This window comes from Falco cherrug, chromosome 10, assembly GCF_023634085.1.
Source record: "Falco cherrug isolate bFalChe1 chromosome 10, bFalChe1.pri, whole genome shotgun sequence".
Classification (NCBI taxonomy): Eukaryota; Metazoa; Chordata; class Aves; order Falconiformes; family Falconidae; genus Falco; species Falco cherrug.
In genome coordinates, this window is record NC_073706.1 from 28,731,961 (window position 1) to 28,745,705 (window position 13,745).

General features: G+C 40.1%; 1 protein-coding gene and 1 long non-coding RNA gene across 23 annotated transcripts in view; one reads left to right on the top strand and one right to left on the bottom strand.

Annotated features, from left to right (window-relative positions):
* The window catches only part of GALNT18 (polypeptide N-acetylgalactosaminyltransferase 18), a 328,676-nt gene extending 316,479 nt beyond the window's left edge, over positions 1 to 12,197 (top strand). For all 7 annotated transcript variants that reach the window (XM_055723132.1, XM_055723134.1, XM_055723131.1 and 4 more), the window contains one exon: positions 11,703 to 12,197. In XM_055723132.1, the coding sequence (XP_055579107.1) occupies positions 11,703 to 11,849 (147 nt within the window). In that variant the 3' untranslated portion in view covers positions 11,850 to 12,197. The remainder of the gene's footprint in view (positions 1 to 11,702) is intronic.
* LOC106631402 (uncharacterized) overlaps positions 1 to 13,745 on the bottom strand; it is a 316,586-nt gene that overhangs the window by 55,538 nt on the left and 247,303 nt on the right. For all 16 annotated transcript variants that reach the window (XR_008734346.1, XR_008734342.1, XR_008734347.1 and 13 more), the window contains one exon: positions 2,131 to 2,243. This is a non-coding gene — a long non-coding RNA (uncharacterized LOC106631402). The remainder of the gene's footprint in view (positions 1 to 2,130; positions 2,244 to 13,745) is intronic.

Below are 13,745 nucleotides of genomic sequence, written 5' to 3' on the forward strand. Positions count from 1 at the left end.
AATAATGATATAGATGACAAGAAGTCTGTTATTTAGTGAGATGATCAAGCCATCAGGTCTGGTATCCTGAATCTGACAGTGACGAAATCCAGTATAACAGATGAAAAATAGATGATTTCCATTACTGTCCAAGTAAACTGTGCAAGGTTTCTGCTGCAGCTGCGAGGACATTCCTTTCCTAATATCAATTATAATCAGCTAACAGATTTGTGTGGTTACTAGGGAAAAAGCCATTTTCAATAACTAGATATTCGTGACCAAAGTCCCAAAGAGCCCAACCCAAATTCCCATGTTAGATGTGCAGATCAATTGAAATACTAGTGCAAATTTGTTTCTTAATTTTCTTCAGTTGGCACTCAATTTACTTCTTAGTCTCTAGAGATCAGTTTAATCGTAAGCATATAATGCCAATGCAAGCAGTTCAGTTTCTGGGTTAAAATGAGTTAGGAAGCCTTCATATTGAGCACTCAGGTGAGAAAACCTAGACTAATTGAATATACCACAACACACCCAAGAAGTAAAATTGTCATTCAGTATTTTTGTTTTCCAAAGAGTTATATTTCAGTAAGAGTTACATCTCACAAAGAAATAGGAATGCATGTTTTGTCTCATCTAAAGCCCATAAATCTTTGGGAATCTGTTAAGATGTCTAGGCAAAATGTCTTGTCTTTCCTAGGGAAAATATAAAAATCTTGGGGTTTCTAATTGGGCTGAAAGGAGTTTCTTACTTGTCTGGCCGCAGATGAATAACTAGGGTATCCCCTATGCGCAGGTTGGTAAATAATAACAAACTTTTCTTCTTTACATTAGTTTTCTATGTATGCCATGTTAGCACAGTATTTTATTCCATAAGGAGAAAGCCAAAGAAGGAGGCAGTACAGTACTCTTAGGCATGATTTCAGGCGCATGCTGTCAATGCATTTTCATTAGCAAACTAATACTGCATCTTGTGCGTACTCAAAGTGGGGAGGGAAGACATGTTAACAAGAGTCTTGCACTGACATGCAACGCAGAACAAGGCTTAGAAAGCAACATATCGGGGCCACTCCTGTTTAATATCTTTATCAATTATCTGGGTGAGGGGATCAAGTGCACCCTCAGTAAGTGTGCAGACACCACCAAGCTGGGGGAAGCATTGCTATGCTGGAGGGCAGGAAGGCTCTGCAAGAGGGGTCTGCGCAGGCTGGGCCGATGGGCCAAGGCCAATCCAAAACAGTGTGGCCAGCAGGACCAGGGCAGTGACTGTCCCCTGCACTGGGCACTGGTGAGGCCGCACCTCGAACCCTGTGTTCCATTTTGGGCCCCTCACTGCAAGAGAGACACTGAGGTGCTGGAGCGTGTCCAGAGACAGACACCGGCTGGGGAAGGGTCTAGAGCACAAGTCTGATGAGGAGCAGCTGAGGGAACTGGGGTGGTTTAGCTGGGAGAAAGAGAGACTCGGGGGGACCTTATCGCGCTCTACAATGACCTGAAAGGAGGCTGTAGTGAGGTGGGTGTTGGTCTCTCTTCCTAAATAACAAGTGACAGGATGATTGGAAAAGGTCTAAAGTTGCACTGTGGAGGGGGTTAAACTGGAAATTAGGAAAAATTTCTTCACTGAAAGCATGGTGAAGCACTGGCACAGGCTGCCCAGGGAGGCGGCTGAGCTACCATCCCTGGAGGTATTGTGTTGATGTGGTACTTAGGGCAGAGGTCCTCATACTTTTTAACCAGGGGGCTGGCGCGCGGATGAAGTGGCAGGCAGTCATCTGCGGCTGCTTGGTTTCCCCCCCCCAACCCCCGGCAGGGTGTATGTATGTGTGTGTGTGGGGGGGTGTGTGTCTGTAAATACTGGGGACTGGATTGAGGATCCTGGGGGGCCGTATCTGGTGGGGAGCAGTATCTGGTGGGGGGCCGTATCTGGCCCACGGGCCGTAGTTTGAGGACCCCTGGCTTAGGGACATGGTTTATCAGTGGACTTGGCAGTGCTGGGTTAACGGTTAGACTCAGTCTTAAAGGTCTTTTCCAACCTAAATGATTCTATGATTCTATATACACAAGTGATGACTGCTTCAAAACCAAACAAAATGGCAAAACCAAGGAATACACAATTTGCCACAGATCAGAAAATTAATTAACTAGATGAATTACCTCATCTAGAAGACTGCCTCAGACAATGGTCAATGCTTGCTGTTGCACAGAAATGAGCTCTATTCTGAGCCAGCAGTTCACTGTAACACCAGGAGGAGGATTCCCTTCTTGACCTGCAACGTCAAGGCCGAGATTTGATTTTTCTGAATGATCATAACAGCATGCCTATAAAAAGCTGTTTTGTCAGCGCTCTTAAAATTCACCCAGCCCACTAAAAACATGTAGTCATCACTGAACATTGACGTGCATGACAATGAATTCAACAGGTTTCCTATAGCCAGATAAATCACAGTGGTTGCAAATTTCTAACTCTAAGCATCCTTTTATCCTCAGAAAGTTCATTTACCAGTTTCACACTGGTATTCACAGGTATTCATACTTTTGATCACTGAATTCAGATCCCACTAATTCTCATTTATATCCTAAGTAAAGTCCTATCTTTATTTCATTTTAGTATATTTTGTAATTCCCACCATCTGAATATTCCGTCAAGCTTTAAAGCATCTTTGTTGCCTTTCTCTGTCTTCTACTTTAAACATCTTGAAGCAAACCTAGATCAGGGCAGATAAATCAGGCCTGACCTGTTTGCAGAAGTCTTTTATATGTCATCTTGGAATGAAAGAGAAAAAGGTAACTTTTCTAAGCTTATCGCAAGAAGTATTTGTAAAACATGCAAAAGAAGCCAATAGATCCAGCATGCCCATCTTTTCCCTAGTTATGTTATAATGTTTCTCTACACAGGCAGCTACGTATGGCACAATCTATGAAAGAAAGACTGTATAAGAAAAAAATATCTATTTTTTAGTTAAAGCGAAATTACCCTGCAGAAAACACTGGTGTAGAGCATTACATTTGGATTTTTTTCTATAGGCCAGGTCTCACTCAAGACTCCAGAGATACTCAGAAACACAGGATTTACCTATATCTAACACTCCTGCTATAGAAGGAGGTATACAACATAGCATAGTATTTATTGTTGTTTGTCCTGGTTGCAGTTAACTTACATAGTGTAAAAGCACATCTTAAGCTCTAGTTCAGAACTTCAGGGTATCAAAGTTAGAGCACTGAGTAGCCAGTGACTACTCAGTACCGTGGGTTCTGTGTTTACAGTTTTCTGAATGCTGCCAAGTAGGACAGGAGGCAGTAACACTGGTAATGGTAAAAGGAGGATGCAGGAGAGCGACTTACAAACAGCATGCCCATTAATAGTGAGAAAAAAAACTTCAGAAAACATCAACCTGTGAATCATCTCTCACCAACATGCATTTTTGGAGCTTGTTCTTTTACAACTGTCAGTTCTCAGAAAGGCATTCCATTTATTTCTAAATGAATTATCCTGTTAACATGTTACACAGGACAGCAGCTGTAGTAAGAAAAGCCACGTGCATCATTATCAAGGCACAGCATAAAGCTAGTTTTTCCTTCTCTACAAAGGAATTGTTAGGTAATCCTAGCTATCAGAGATGAGCATAATACATCATCATCTGGATTTGTTGCCATAAGAAAACTAATGGACTTCCTCCCTACAACACCACCACCACCCTGGAAACAATGCTCAATAATTATTTTTTAAATTGCATCAAAATTACAGTAAAAAATATACATCTACATTGTATACCTAGAATATTTGTTTCTGCAGATGTTTTCCTAATATGTCAGAATGATTTCCTGGCCACCACTGATACAGTAATCATTTGTGTTTACCCTCTGAAAAATCCCTAATGATCCTTTCCAGTCTGGCTAATGTGTTCTACTACAAAGCCTCCTTCCATTTTCTTAGTTTTATCACCATTTTCTGTAGTAAAATGCCCTTTCACAGCTATCATATCCTGAAGAGCTTCTTTGTGTTTCAGTGAAGGTTTAAATTTATTTCTGTGCAAGATATTTTCTTAATCTTGCTATTAACACTGGGTCTTTGTAATATGCTAAAATCTGTGATAACACTTTATAGATATGTGGAAAATACTACTGACAGGATAAATCCATACATTCCTTGCCTGATTTTTATGCTGTTTCTCTATAATTTGTTTTCTATTCCAATTACATTCTCTAGGAAAACACACTTCCTTTTACCAGGTTTAATTGCTTTTATTTAAATTAAAATATTCTTACTTAAATTTAAATTAACACTATTGTGTATTTCCACATCCTGAAGACTTAACTATTATACCTTTAGAGGGCTTCACTCAGAATCTAGACTGCTTTACATTCATGTAGCCAATCCAGATTGAACAAAACATTAAATGATTGCACCGTCCACTAGTTACTAAAACCTAGTTTGGTCATAGAGCTAAGGCTGCATCGTTTGATTTTTCACAGCTGCAGTATTAAAAATCTGTTGCGGCAATACAAAAATTTAGCATTTATTATCATGTAAACTCTGAACGCTCACTCAGAAGTCTGGGTAGTGGAATGAGGCAAAACATGATGTAGACATTAAATTGTTGTAACTGTTGAATGATGCATCCAATTCCATTGTCAGAGGATGTTTCACGGTATTTACTCACTGGGTACGACTGAGTGAATGCAAGACCAGTGCTCAGATAGCTACCTGACAACAGAACCTGAGTGCAGGAGGAGAGGGAATATAAATAATTTTATCTTTTTCTTTAAGAAATGGTTTGGCTGATCCCTATTATAACTCCACCTAAGTTTATGTTGTACACAGCAATTAGTTTTGGTTAGTACTGAAAATATAAATTCCCATTTTAAAAGTGTCTGGTACAGATTCTCATTTGCCTATCTAATTGTAAATGGTGATATGATCAGCTGACAGACAACACCCTTTTAGTATATAACACTGCTATAGATAATCTTTCATACACGTAGCAGTTAATGCACCTATTTTTCACAGTAGTCATATCAAATATATTAGGAATCGAGTGCCTCTGAAGAAGAACAATGGCTAACAGTATACTTCACTGAGGAATATTTCAATTTAAATAGTTTTAACTATTTTTGAAATATGTGAACAACAAAGAGTATGCTATAGAGTCTGCTTTATTTACAGAGCATCTGTTCACCAAGAGTTGGAAAATCTGTCATACTTCTTTAGATATGAGAAGAAATTAATCTATTACCTATCTATACCTATATCCTTCATGCAACTATAAAGCAGAAATTCTAAAGTCAGTAACATCATCCAATATTTCCAAGCAATGGGCAATACTGAAAATACATTAATCACTGTATGGGCTAAATTATTCATTTTTTCTTATGAAGAGTCTTACTGCAGCAACATACAGAAGTGACCACGTAGAAGACAGAAGGACTTTTGTAGAAATTAAATGATTTCTTTAGGACTAAGTTTGGTGTACTGAAAGTCACTGAAAATTTGCCGCAGTATTCTGGGGAAACACATGAGAAGATCATGCATTCTGTTTGGAGATTATCTATGTTATGTATACCTCAGTGTAATTCTTTGATTCGAATTATCAAAACAATAGTGAAGATTAGAGTTTCTGCCTCAAAAGGAGAGTGAACATGTAAATATTTGAGGTCACTGATTGAGGTACAAATAGAAAAATAATAGCTAGTGAATGCAATGATCTATACAGCATGTGTGATATGAGATAGGATACACTTACTAACCTTGTAAGGCCTATTTCTGAAATAGCCGTGGTTAGGCAAGCTGGTAAGAGCACTCCTTTTATTTCCTCTTTCAGGTAGAATAACATGAGCTTTAAGTGACGAGCAAAAAGTAGATTTAATGTAACAAAAGTGTATGCTTTAGGGTAACTTACCAACAAGAGTAATCAGTCTGATTTTCAGTAATTCTGACATCCTCAAGCGTTCATTTAATATTCCTCATTTTTACAAGTGATCAAACCCTGTCTTAAGTTCTGTTCCCAAGCGCTTTTACTGGCTTATGGAGCCCTGGTTCTGTCTAAAGCAACAACCTCACTTCCCTGTGTTCTATTTCTACATTGCTTTTTCTGGGAAATTTGGAAACCCAGTGTAACAACTTGCAGCTCACAGAACCCAGCACACCTACCTAAATGACTGGAATGCCATAGATCACACCTAGCAGATATGCCAACTCCAATGACTAAATTGACCAAGTCACTCAAATCTTGTGAATTATTTTTTCAGTTTTAATAATGCCACATATGCATATTGAAATCCTTCCTTTAAAATACCTAAACTATTCTTTTCCTGCTGAGTGCTTTTTTGTTCATATATCAAACCACAACCTTGGCACTCTGACCTCAGAGTAACAAAGAACAGAGAAGTATTTGGTTCTTGCTGAAAAGAATTCTTATTGAAGAAAATTAAGAGAGTAAATATAATAGTAAATTTCCATTAAATACAGCCAGAAATAAAAATAAAAGATTTTGCATTGCAACCAATAAAATGCCATCTCATTAAAGGGCCTGTCATTCAGCACAAAAGGTAAGTAACTATAAGCTGAGATTTTTGGCAAGAAAACCCAGGAGCTGTTCAGAACATTTTTTCTAGGTGTATGTTCACAGGATCTTCTTATTGCATCTTTTGCCAAGTCAGAACATGCTTTTTTGTTGAAGGTAGTTTTTCTGAGGAGCACTACACTGTATACAACCCCAGTGCTGCAGCAGCAATGGTATGGAGGGGCAGGAGTTCCAGGTTACATGGTGTGTATACATTATACATAATTTCTTTAGAAAAATACTGTATTTACATCTCTGGTATTTGCAAAGAAAGCTGTACCAATGTTCTGTCCCATCTGCAGCGTTCTGCATAGGACACCTTCTAGACCTTAGAGAAGCTTTATGGCAGCTTTCAATTAATCCTGGCTCTGCAAGGACCAATAATCCAGAAAGGACTCATCCCACTGCAGTGCCTTGCAGAACAAATACGGGAAGGGGGAGGTTTGGGAACTATGCATCCACACACCACACTCCCCGCAATAAACCAAAACAGAAAACCACAGAACAGTTCAAAGACTAATTACTCTGCACAGCTTATTAGCAGCCCAGCTCTAACCTACAATATATAAGCATATACTTACAACATGCTGATCTTTCTAAAAGCAAGTTGGGTTTTATGCACAACAGACTGGCACGGGACTGCCCAATAAGCACGCTGGAGCATCCTTTACTGCAGTGGTTTGGAGGCACATCAAATGGTGTTCTCAGGTGCCATATTAGTGGATAAATTCTGCTTTAGTGAAAGACTTGAAAGGAAGCCTCTTACAAATGGCAGGTACACAGAAAGTACAGTAATTCTAAAGGAAGTAAAAAGTACACTTTCCAGTAGCTACTGGTCATAACCGGATGCGTGACTTGAGATAGAGTTAACATTAAAAGTACATTTATGAAGCACTCTATCAGTTTTATGTGCATCTAAGGCTACCAGCATGAGATCAGAGCATTTGTGCTTCTCACAGGAGGTGCCTCAATTTGCGTTGCAAAACACATCAAGTTTTCAGTCAAACGTTTTCGTACTGTCATTTTCAGTCTATTTTTATAAAATAGTTGACCTGGAAATTTATTTATCCTCTTGAGACTTCCACCACCATTGGGCTGCCGCCTCTCATCATCAGTGATCTTAATCATAATTCTGTTCAGCTGGGCAGAATTCCTCTTTACCTTGTTTCAGCAGCCTGTAGAATTATATTTTAGGTATCATGATGAAAGACATAACCCTAGGCAATCAACTTTTCACCTCTACATTTCAAGTAGAAGGCTTACCTAGGATAGGGAAAGGAAGCCAGAGAGCAAACTTGCCTTTCACTTAGCCTGAAGTGTTACTATTACAATAAACCATTTTGCTGAGCAAGCAGTAAACATGACTGTCAAGAGTTTTATATAAGTTTTACTAAATGGTTACGGGGGGGGAGGAAAAAAAAAAAAAAAAAGAATTAACTAAAAAGGACACCTTTGTCTGAATTTGGCTTTAGGGTTCCAAACGCTAACAATGACAGGCTGCAGAAACCATTCAGGAATACTGTAATTTGGAGGCCAAGGCCAAGCAGCAAACCACAGTTTTAGTTTTCAGTGCATCAGTCCTGCTTGTTTCTTTCAGTGGCATTACTCAGTTCACAGGCTTTAACAATTAAACAGCCCGCTAGTTCAGGCCTTGCAACATACAGTGGGTGCACTGTCAGCACCCTGGAGATAACAAACCAATACCACTGTCACGGGCTTGCATTGGAGGGGGGAAACAAACACAGGACACAATTAATTAGGCCAACAACAGGAAGTTTTAAGTGAGCACTATACAAACATTTCTCCCTGTACTTCAGAGCAATTTTTCATTTATGCACTTCCTGAAAGGAGCCAAAGCTGCACAGACTGCATCCTGAGGGATTAATCTGTGGTTCTGCACAGACCTCACATCTCTTAGAAGAGCTTGGCTCCTAACAGGACGTGAGCCTTTACATTTCTCTTTTGTGGGGGAAAAAAATGCATCCTGTTAAAAGCATCCCTGCTCTCTACAGCACTCAATTCACACATATTAGGCACTACTTAACTTGGGTGTCTCTCTTATGTTCCATACAGCACTCCAATGTACTCAGCAGGGTGATTTTCAGTAGCCACCGCAGAGTGCTCTGCAGCACATCAAAAAGAGCTTCCTTGGCTTTTTATCTCCCAAGTCACTTGTTTCTGTTAAATAAAAGCAGGATTCACATAAGGGCACATCAGGAAAAGAGAAGGAAGGGAGTGGGCTTTTTGAGTTGTTTTTTGGTTGCTTGCTTGTTTTGTTTTTCCTTAGAAGCAGTTTACACTTTGTTTATTTAGCTGCCTGTATTAAAATATTTCACCTGAATACATTTACTGTAACACCTATGTGTGCTCCACATGATGTAGAATAGAGGAAGAGCATTGTCCCCACTGTGAACATCCTCCTTCCTGTGCCCCGGAATCCTCAATGGGAATAGAAGGCGTTTGGGCCATTCAACTGACAGAAAGCCTTGACCACTGAAACAGATGGGAGTTCGGCAGAAAGCTCCAGCTCCGGATGGCAGTATTTAAGCTGTAGTGCTGTGGCTTCCTCTACCTAACAGAGCTCTGTTAGATGACTGGGCCCCATACATAGTCCTTGGGGAGAAAAAATAGGCACCAAAGAATGCAACTGACAGAGTGCACAAAGCACAGCCAGCAAACTAGGTGATTGCCCCAGCCCAGCAGCTGAAGCCAGCTAGACCTAAGCATCCTAGCTCATTCCTCTTCACGGGCATAAAAGCTGTTCTCAAGATGAATACCACAGAATTCATTTCAGAGTCTGGACAAGAAGAACTGTACCAGGGAAACACATGTTTTAGCTGTTAAGCTTTACATAAAACGGAGAGAATTAATTCTGTTCTTTCATTTACACTAATAAATTAGAAATGGCAGAAGTTCTTGAAGTACCATACCCAGATTCATATTCCAGGTCCAAAAATCAGCCAGGTAATGGAACTGAACTAGCCTTCCATAATGGGTTAGTTTTCTGACAAGACAGAAAGTGGGACAGCTTCTTTCTCCTGCTTCCTTAGTGCAACACCTGAGCTGAGGATGTCTTAGACACCAAAACTGAGACAAGGGCTAACTGGTAAGTGAAAGATACAGAACTAGTTTAACAACAGCAACACAAGCACCTCCATCATCAGTCGGAAGCCCAAGGAAGTTGATCCCAATTTTGGGTTTAAGCAGAAACATTTGTAGCAAATTCCCAACCTAAACCCAGGGAGCTGACCCTGGGTGCCATGCAACACTGAATCTATGCAGAGAAAAACCATAATCAACAGTTTTCATTAGGAATAGAAACCATTTGTTTTGCTAGAAGAAAAAACAAACAAACAAACAACAAAAAAAACCCCAGAGAGAACACAACTGTTTTTTCTGGCAACAAAGAAATATCCATTACCTTAGAGTTTTATAGCTTAAGGACCTAATTCAAAGCTCATTGAATTCAAGGGGGAGGGGGGGGCATACACAACACAGACATCTCACCACAGTGAGCTTTAGAGGGCGGGGGGTGTGTTTAGGATAAGGGAACAAGTAGCATATAATAAAGCTGTGACTGATTTTCCATCCTAGTTTCTTCAGATTTCTTGTATGTCAAGCAATTTTATTGCTTTTAGAGAGCTCAGAGTTTATGCTCCCACCAGACACCCAAATTTAACTAACTGTTATTAATATGAGTGTCAATAATGATTATACAGCAGTGGGAAAATACAGTTCACTCAGCATTTCGTTACAGAGGTATATTAAAATGCCTACTGTATGCCTGCCTGTCTAGGAAAGTAATCAGTGAAAATTGTACCTAGACTGCAAGCAGGCCTACCAAGGAGGATTTACGGGAGCCTCATGCTTTGAATTTTGCGGTTTATTCTAGAAATGGTCTCTCTCTTACCCAAAGCCGTATTTAAAACCTAAGGCTTTAAAACCTAATTCTGTGTTTCATTAGCCAAGTCCAAAAAACGTTTCTGAAAGTCACTTCTCAGAGAAAGTACTTACTGAGTACTACCGGTAGGATAGGAGGGGAGGAGACCCCCCGTCACCTCTCCGAACAAAGCACAACTTGTACTGAATGGCACGAGCTGCCCTTGTCAGAGGAACAGGCAAACTCAGCATCTCTATCGGATTTATGCCAATATCCTTGGGATTACAACAGAAATCTATCCCAGTTACTACTTCAATACTTTTTTTTTTAATAGCAACTATTTCTTTCCCATTGTACAATTAACTAATTTAAATGTGGCTGCTGTTTCCATACTTCAGCTGTACTAATCTGTACTGATTTACAGTCAGTTCTTTGATTTGCAGATGAAGCCAGTAATTCTCTACTATACAAGTCCAAGATACTGTAGAGAAAGTCAGACTTTTAGACTTCTGTGTGAATTACTCTGTGTATCTTGGAAGAAACTTCCCAGACACTAATGTGTACAAGTTACCTATTATCTTTATTAGGCAGGAGAGAGGGCAAAAGAACCAACTGAAACTAGAATTAAAAAATAATTTATGTTACCTACATGACAATTTAATTGTAATTTAGGTCTGTAGTTAACTGTGTCATAGCCCTAATGATTTAAGGTTGGCTACAACTCAATAGTGAAGGTAGGACTTTAATATGGCAGTATTAAGATGAGAAGTGAACAGTCAATACCATTAACAACATAAGATTCCAACAGACAGTTCATTTGGGAATTCAAAAAATAAACAAATTTTGCATTTTATTCTACAGCAGCTACATATAGGAACTCCCTGGCCATGGCACTGTTCCTCTTTTGCCTTTTTCTGATGTTTCAGGGGTGCAGCAGAGCCACTAAGCTAGGTAACTAAAGCAAACAGGAAAGCATTTGGCTCGTGGTTAAAAAGCATGGATAGAAACACAGCTTGAGTCGAAACCCCGATTGCTGAAACGGTAACCAGGCAATTGAGGCTATTCTAAACTGCACCAGAGATTAAACCAGCCCGTGACAAAGAGAACCTTCACTCCAAATCCAGCCTAGCGCTTATCTTGTCTCTAACTGAAACATTTTTCACAGTAGCAGTGGACTTCAGTAGACAGACATTGGAACATTCTCTAATCTGTATTACCACACAGTAGGAACGCAACAATTTCACAATGTGTAATCCAAACTCCTCTTTTTCTCCCCATCTTTAAAGGGAGGTCCAATCCAGAACCGAAAATCCAAGCGTTGCCTGGAATTGCAGGAAAACAATGAAAATGAATTTGGATTTCAACTCGTCCTTCAGAAATGCACTGGACAACGCTGGTCTATAACAAATGTCCTGAAAAGCTTGTCATCATAGCAGACTAAATTTTTTTTACCTGTTTCTTTTGCTACTGTGTAGCAAATATTGTATTGTTGCCTGCTGTACTGTATTCCTCTTGCCTACCCCCCCACCCCACCCCCCACCTTCCTTCTCTCCTCTTTTTTGTCCCTTTGATTTTATTTTGTGAGTGTGTGGAAATTGGGTTTGTGGTCTGAAAATAAGACTATGTTTTTATTTCACAATGATGTTTTCATGGCATTTATAGAGACATTGAATGACAGGTGATGGGTAGGCTATCCTAAAATATTTTACAACTGTAAATAGGAAACAAATGGAGAATATTTATAACTCAAACTTTTATTGAATAAAAAATTCCAAACACTATTACTGTTTAGCTGTCTCCATGGAAATCCATTTGGAAGTTAAGTGGCAGTTTCATTGTTTTCATTAACCCAAGCCTGATCTCGTCAAATCGTTGCCAAGTATCAGTATTCTCCAGACTTGTGGCACCAGCAGCTGCAACGATGGAAGATTTTTTCCTTTCTCCCTCTGGGAGACACCAGCAGCTGCAGTGATGGAAGATTTTTTCCTTTCTCTCTCTGGGAGACCTGTCCAGGTCACTGCAGCTAGCAGTGTGCAGATATGGGGGGGAGATGTGGCATGGCATGTGGAGGTGTACAACATGCACCCAGGTACTTTTTCCTCACCAGTACTACTAAAAAAAACCAGAGAGAGAACCGCAGGGCTCAACTGAGGTAGGGAAAAGAATTCATCAACAAGAGGGGAAAAAAAGCTACAAGAGAAAAGGAGCAGCTACTGGAAGAAAAATACAAAACCCCTGACGTTTCTCAGTGTGGTGGCCTCTGTTTCAATGACTGCACTTTCCTTCCAGTCATTCATAGTTGTTACAGCTTCTTTTTTCTTGTTCTGAATGCACTGTTCCCTGGCTACCACAGACTTGCATAAAAATGGCTCCATCCAAGAGCAACAGCAAGAAGTATGAATTCACTGCCTTTCTCCCTACCTTCAAGGAGGTGTGAATGCAATGCCGCATCACTTCGTCTCAGCTAAGCCTGGGAAGAGGAGGGGAAGAAAAAGGCCTACAAGATAAACCAGAACACTAGGATTACTGGCCTCTTTACTTCCAGCTGCTTTTATTTGTATGTAAATTCCCTCTCTTTTATTACTCTATTTGTTCTTTTTATTCTGTTGTTTGTTACGTTAAGTAACAGTCATAACCTCTTTTGGAGCACGTCATGTGCCAAATTGTCTTTTACAGACTGGCTTCACATTCAGGACCAGCTAACAGTATTGCTTCTTATGACTGTTAAACAAGTTGTGTGGCACGTTAATTGTATGTGTTCAACCTTCTGCTAGATATATTTACCACGCATCTGCTTCTCAGAGAGGAAAACGCTGAGCCAACAACAGGAAAACTCTTAACAGCCAATAAAGATGGGCTTAACACCTGCACTTTGACCGACTTCAGAGGTCCCTTGGGCCTGTTTGAGTGAAAACTCCCATTAAAATTAGAACCCTGAAAGAGCATCAATAACCTGTGCCAGGGTTCCACAGCTAGACAAGGTAAAGCAGCTTTAATTTTGCCTTGTAGAGAAAACAGGAGGGTGCTGCACAAGCAAGCCAAGCCTCCTGCACACTCAAGCATGTGCAACGTCCCGACAGGAGAAGGCTCGGCACACAGCATGCAGAGCCGTTCTGAGCCTTCCCAAGTTCTACCACTGCCCAGCTGGACTTATTTTTCACAGGCATTCCAGATGAATGAAGAGGAAACTGCACATTCAGACAGAAGAAGAGCAGAGCACTCATACAGAGTAGCATGAGACAAACTAAGCTTCCTTTCAGAAAAGATACCAAGATTTCAGTGCATGGAGACGAAGCCGTAAGGGAAAAACAAGTGGTATGGGTCAAACT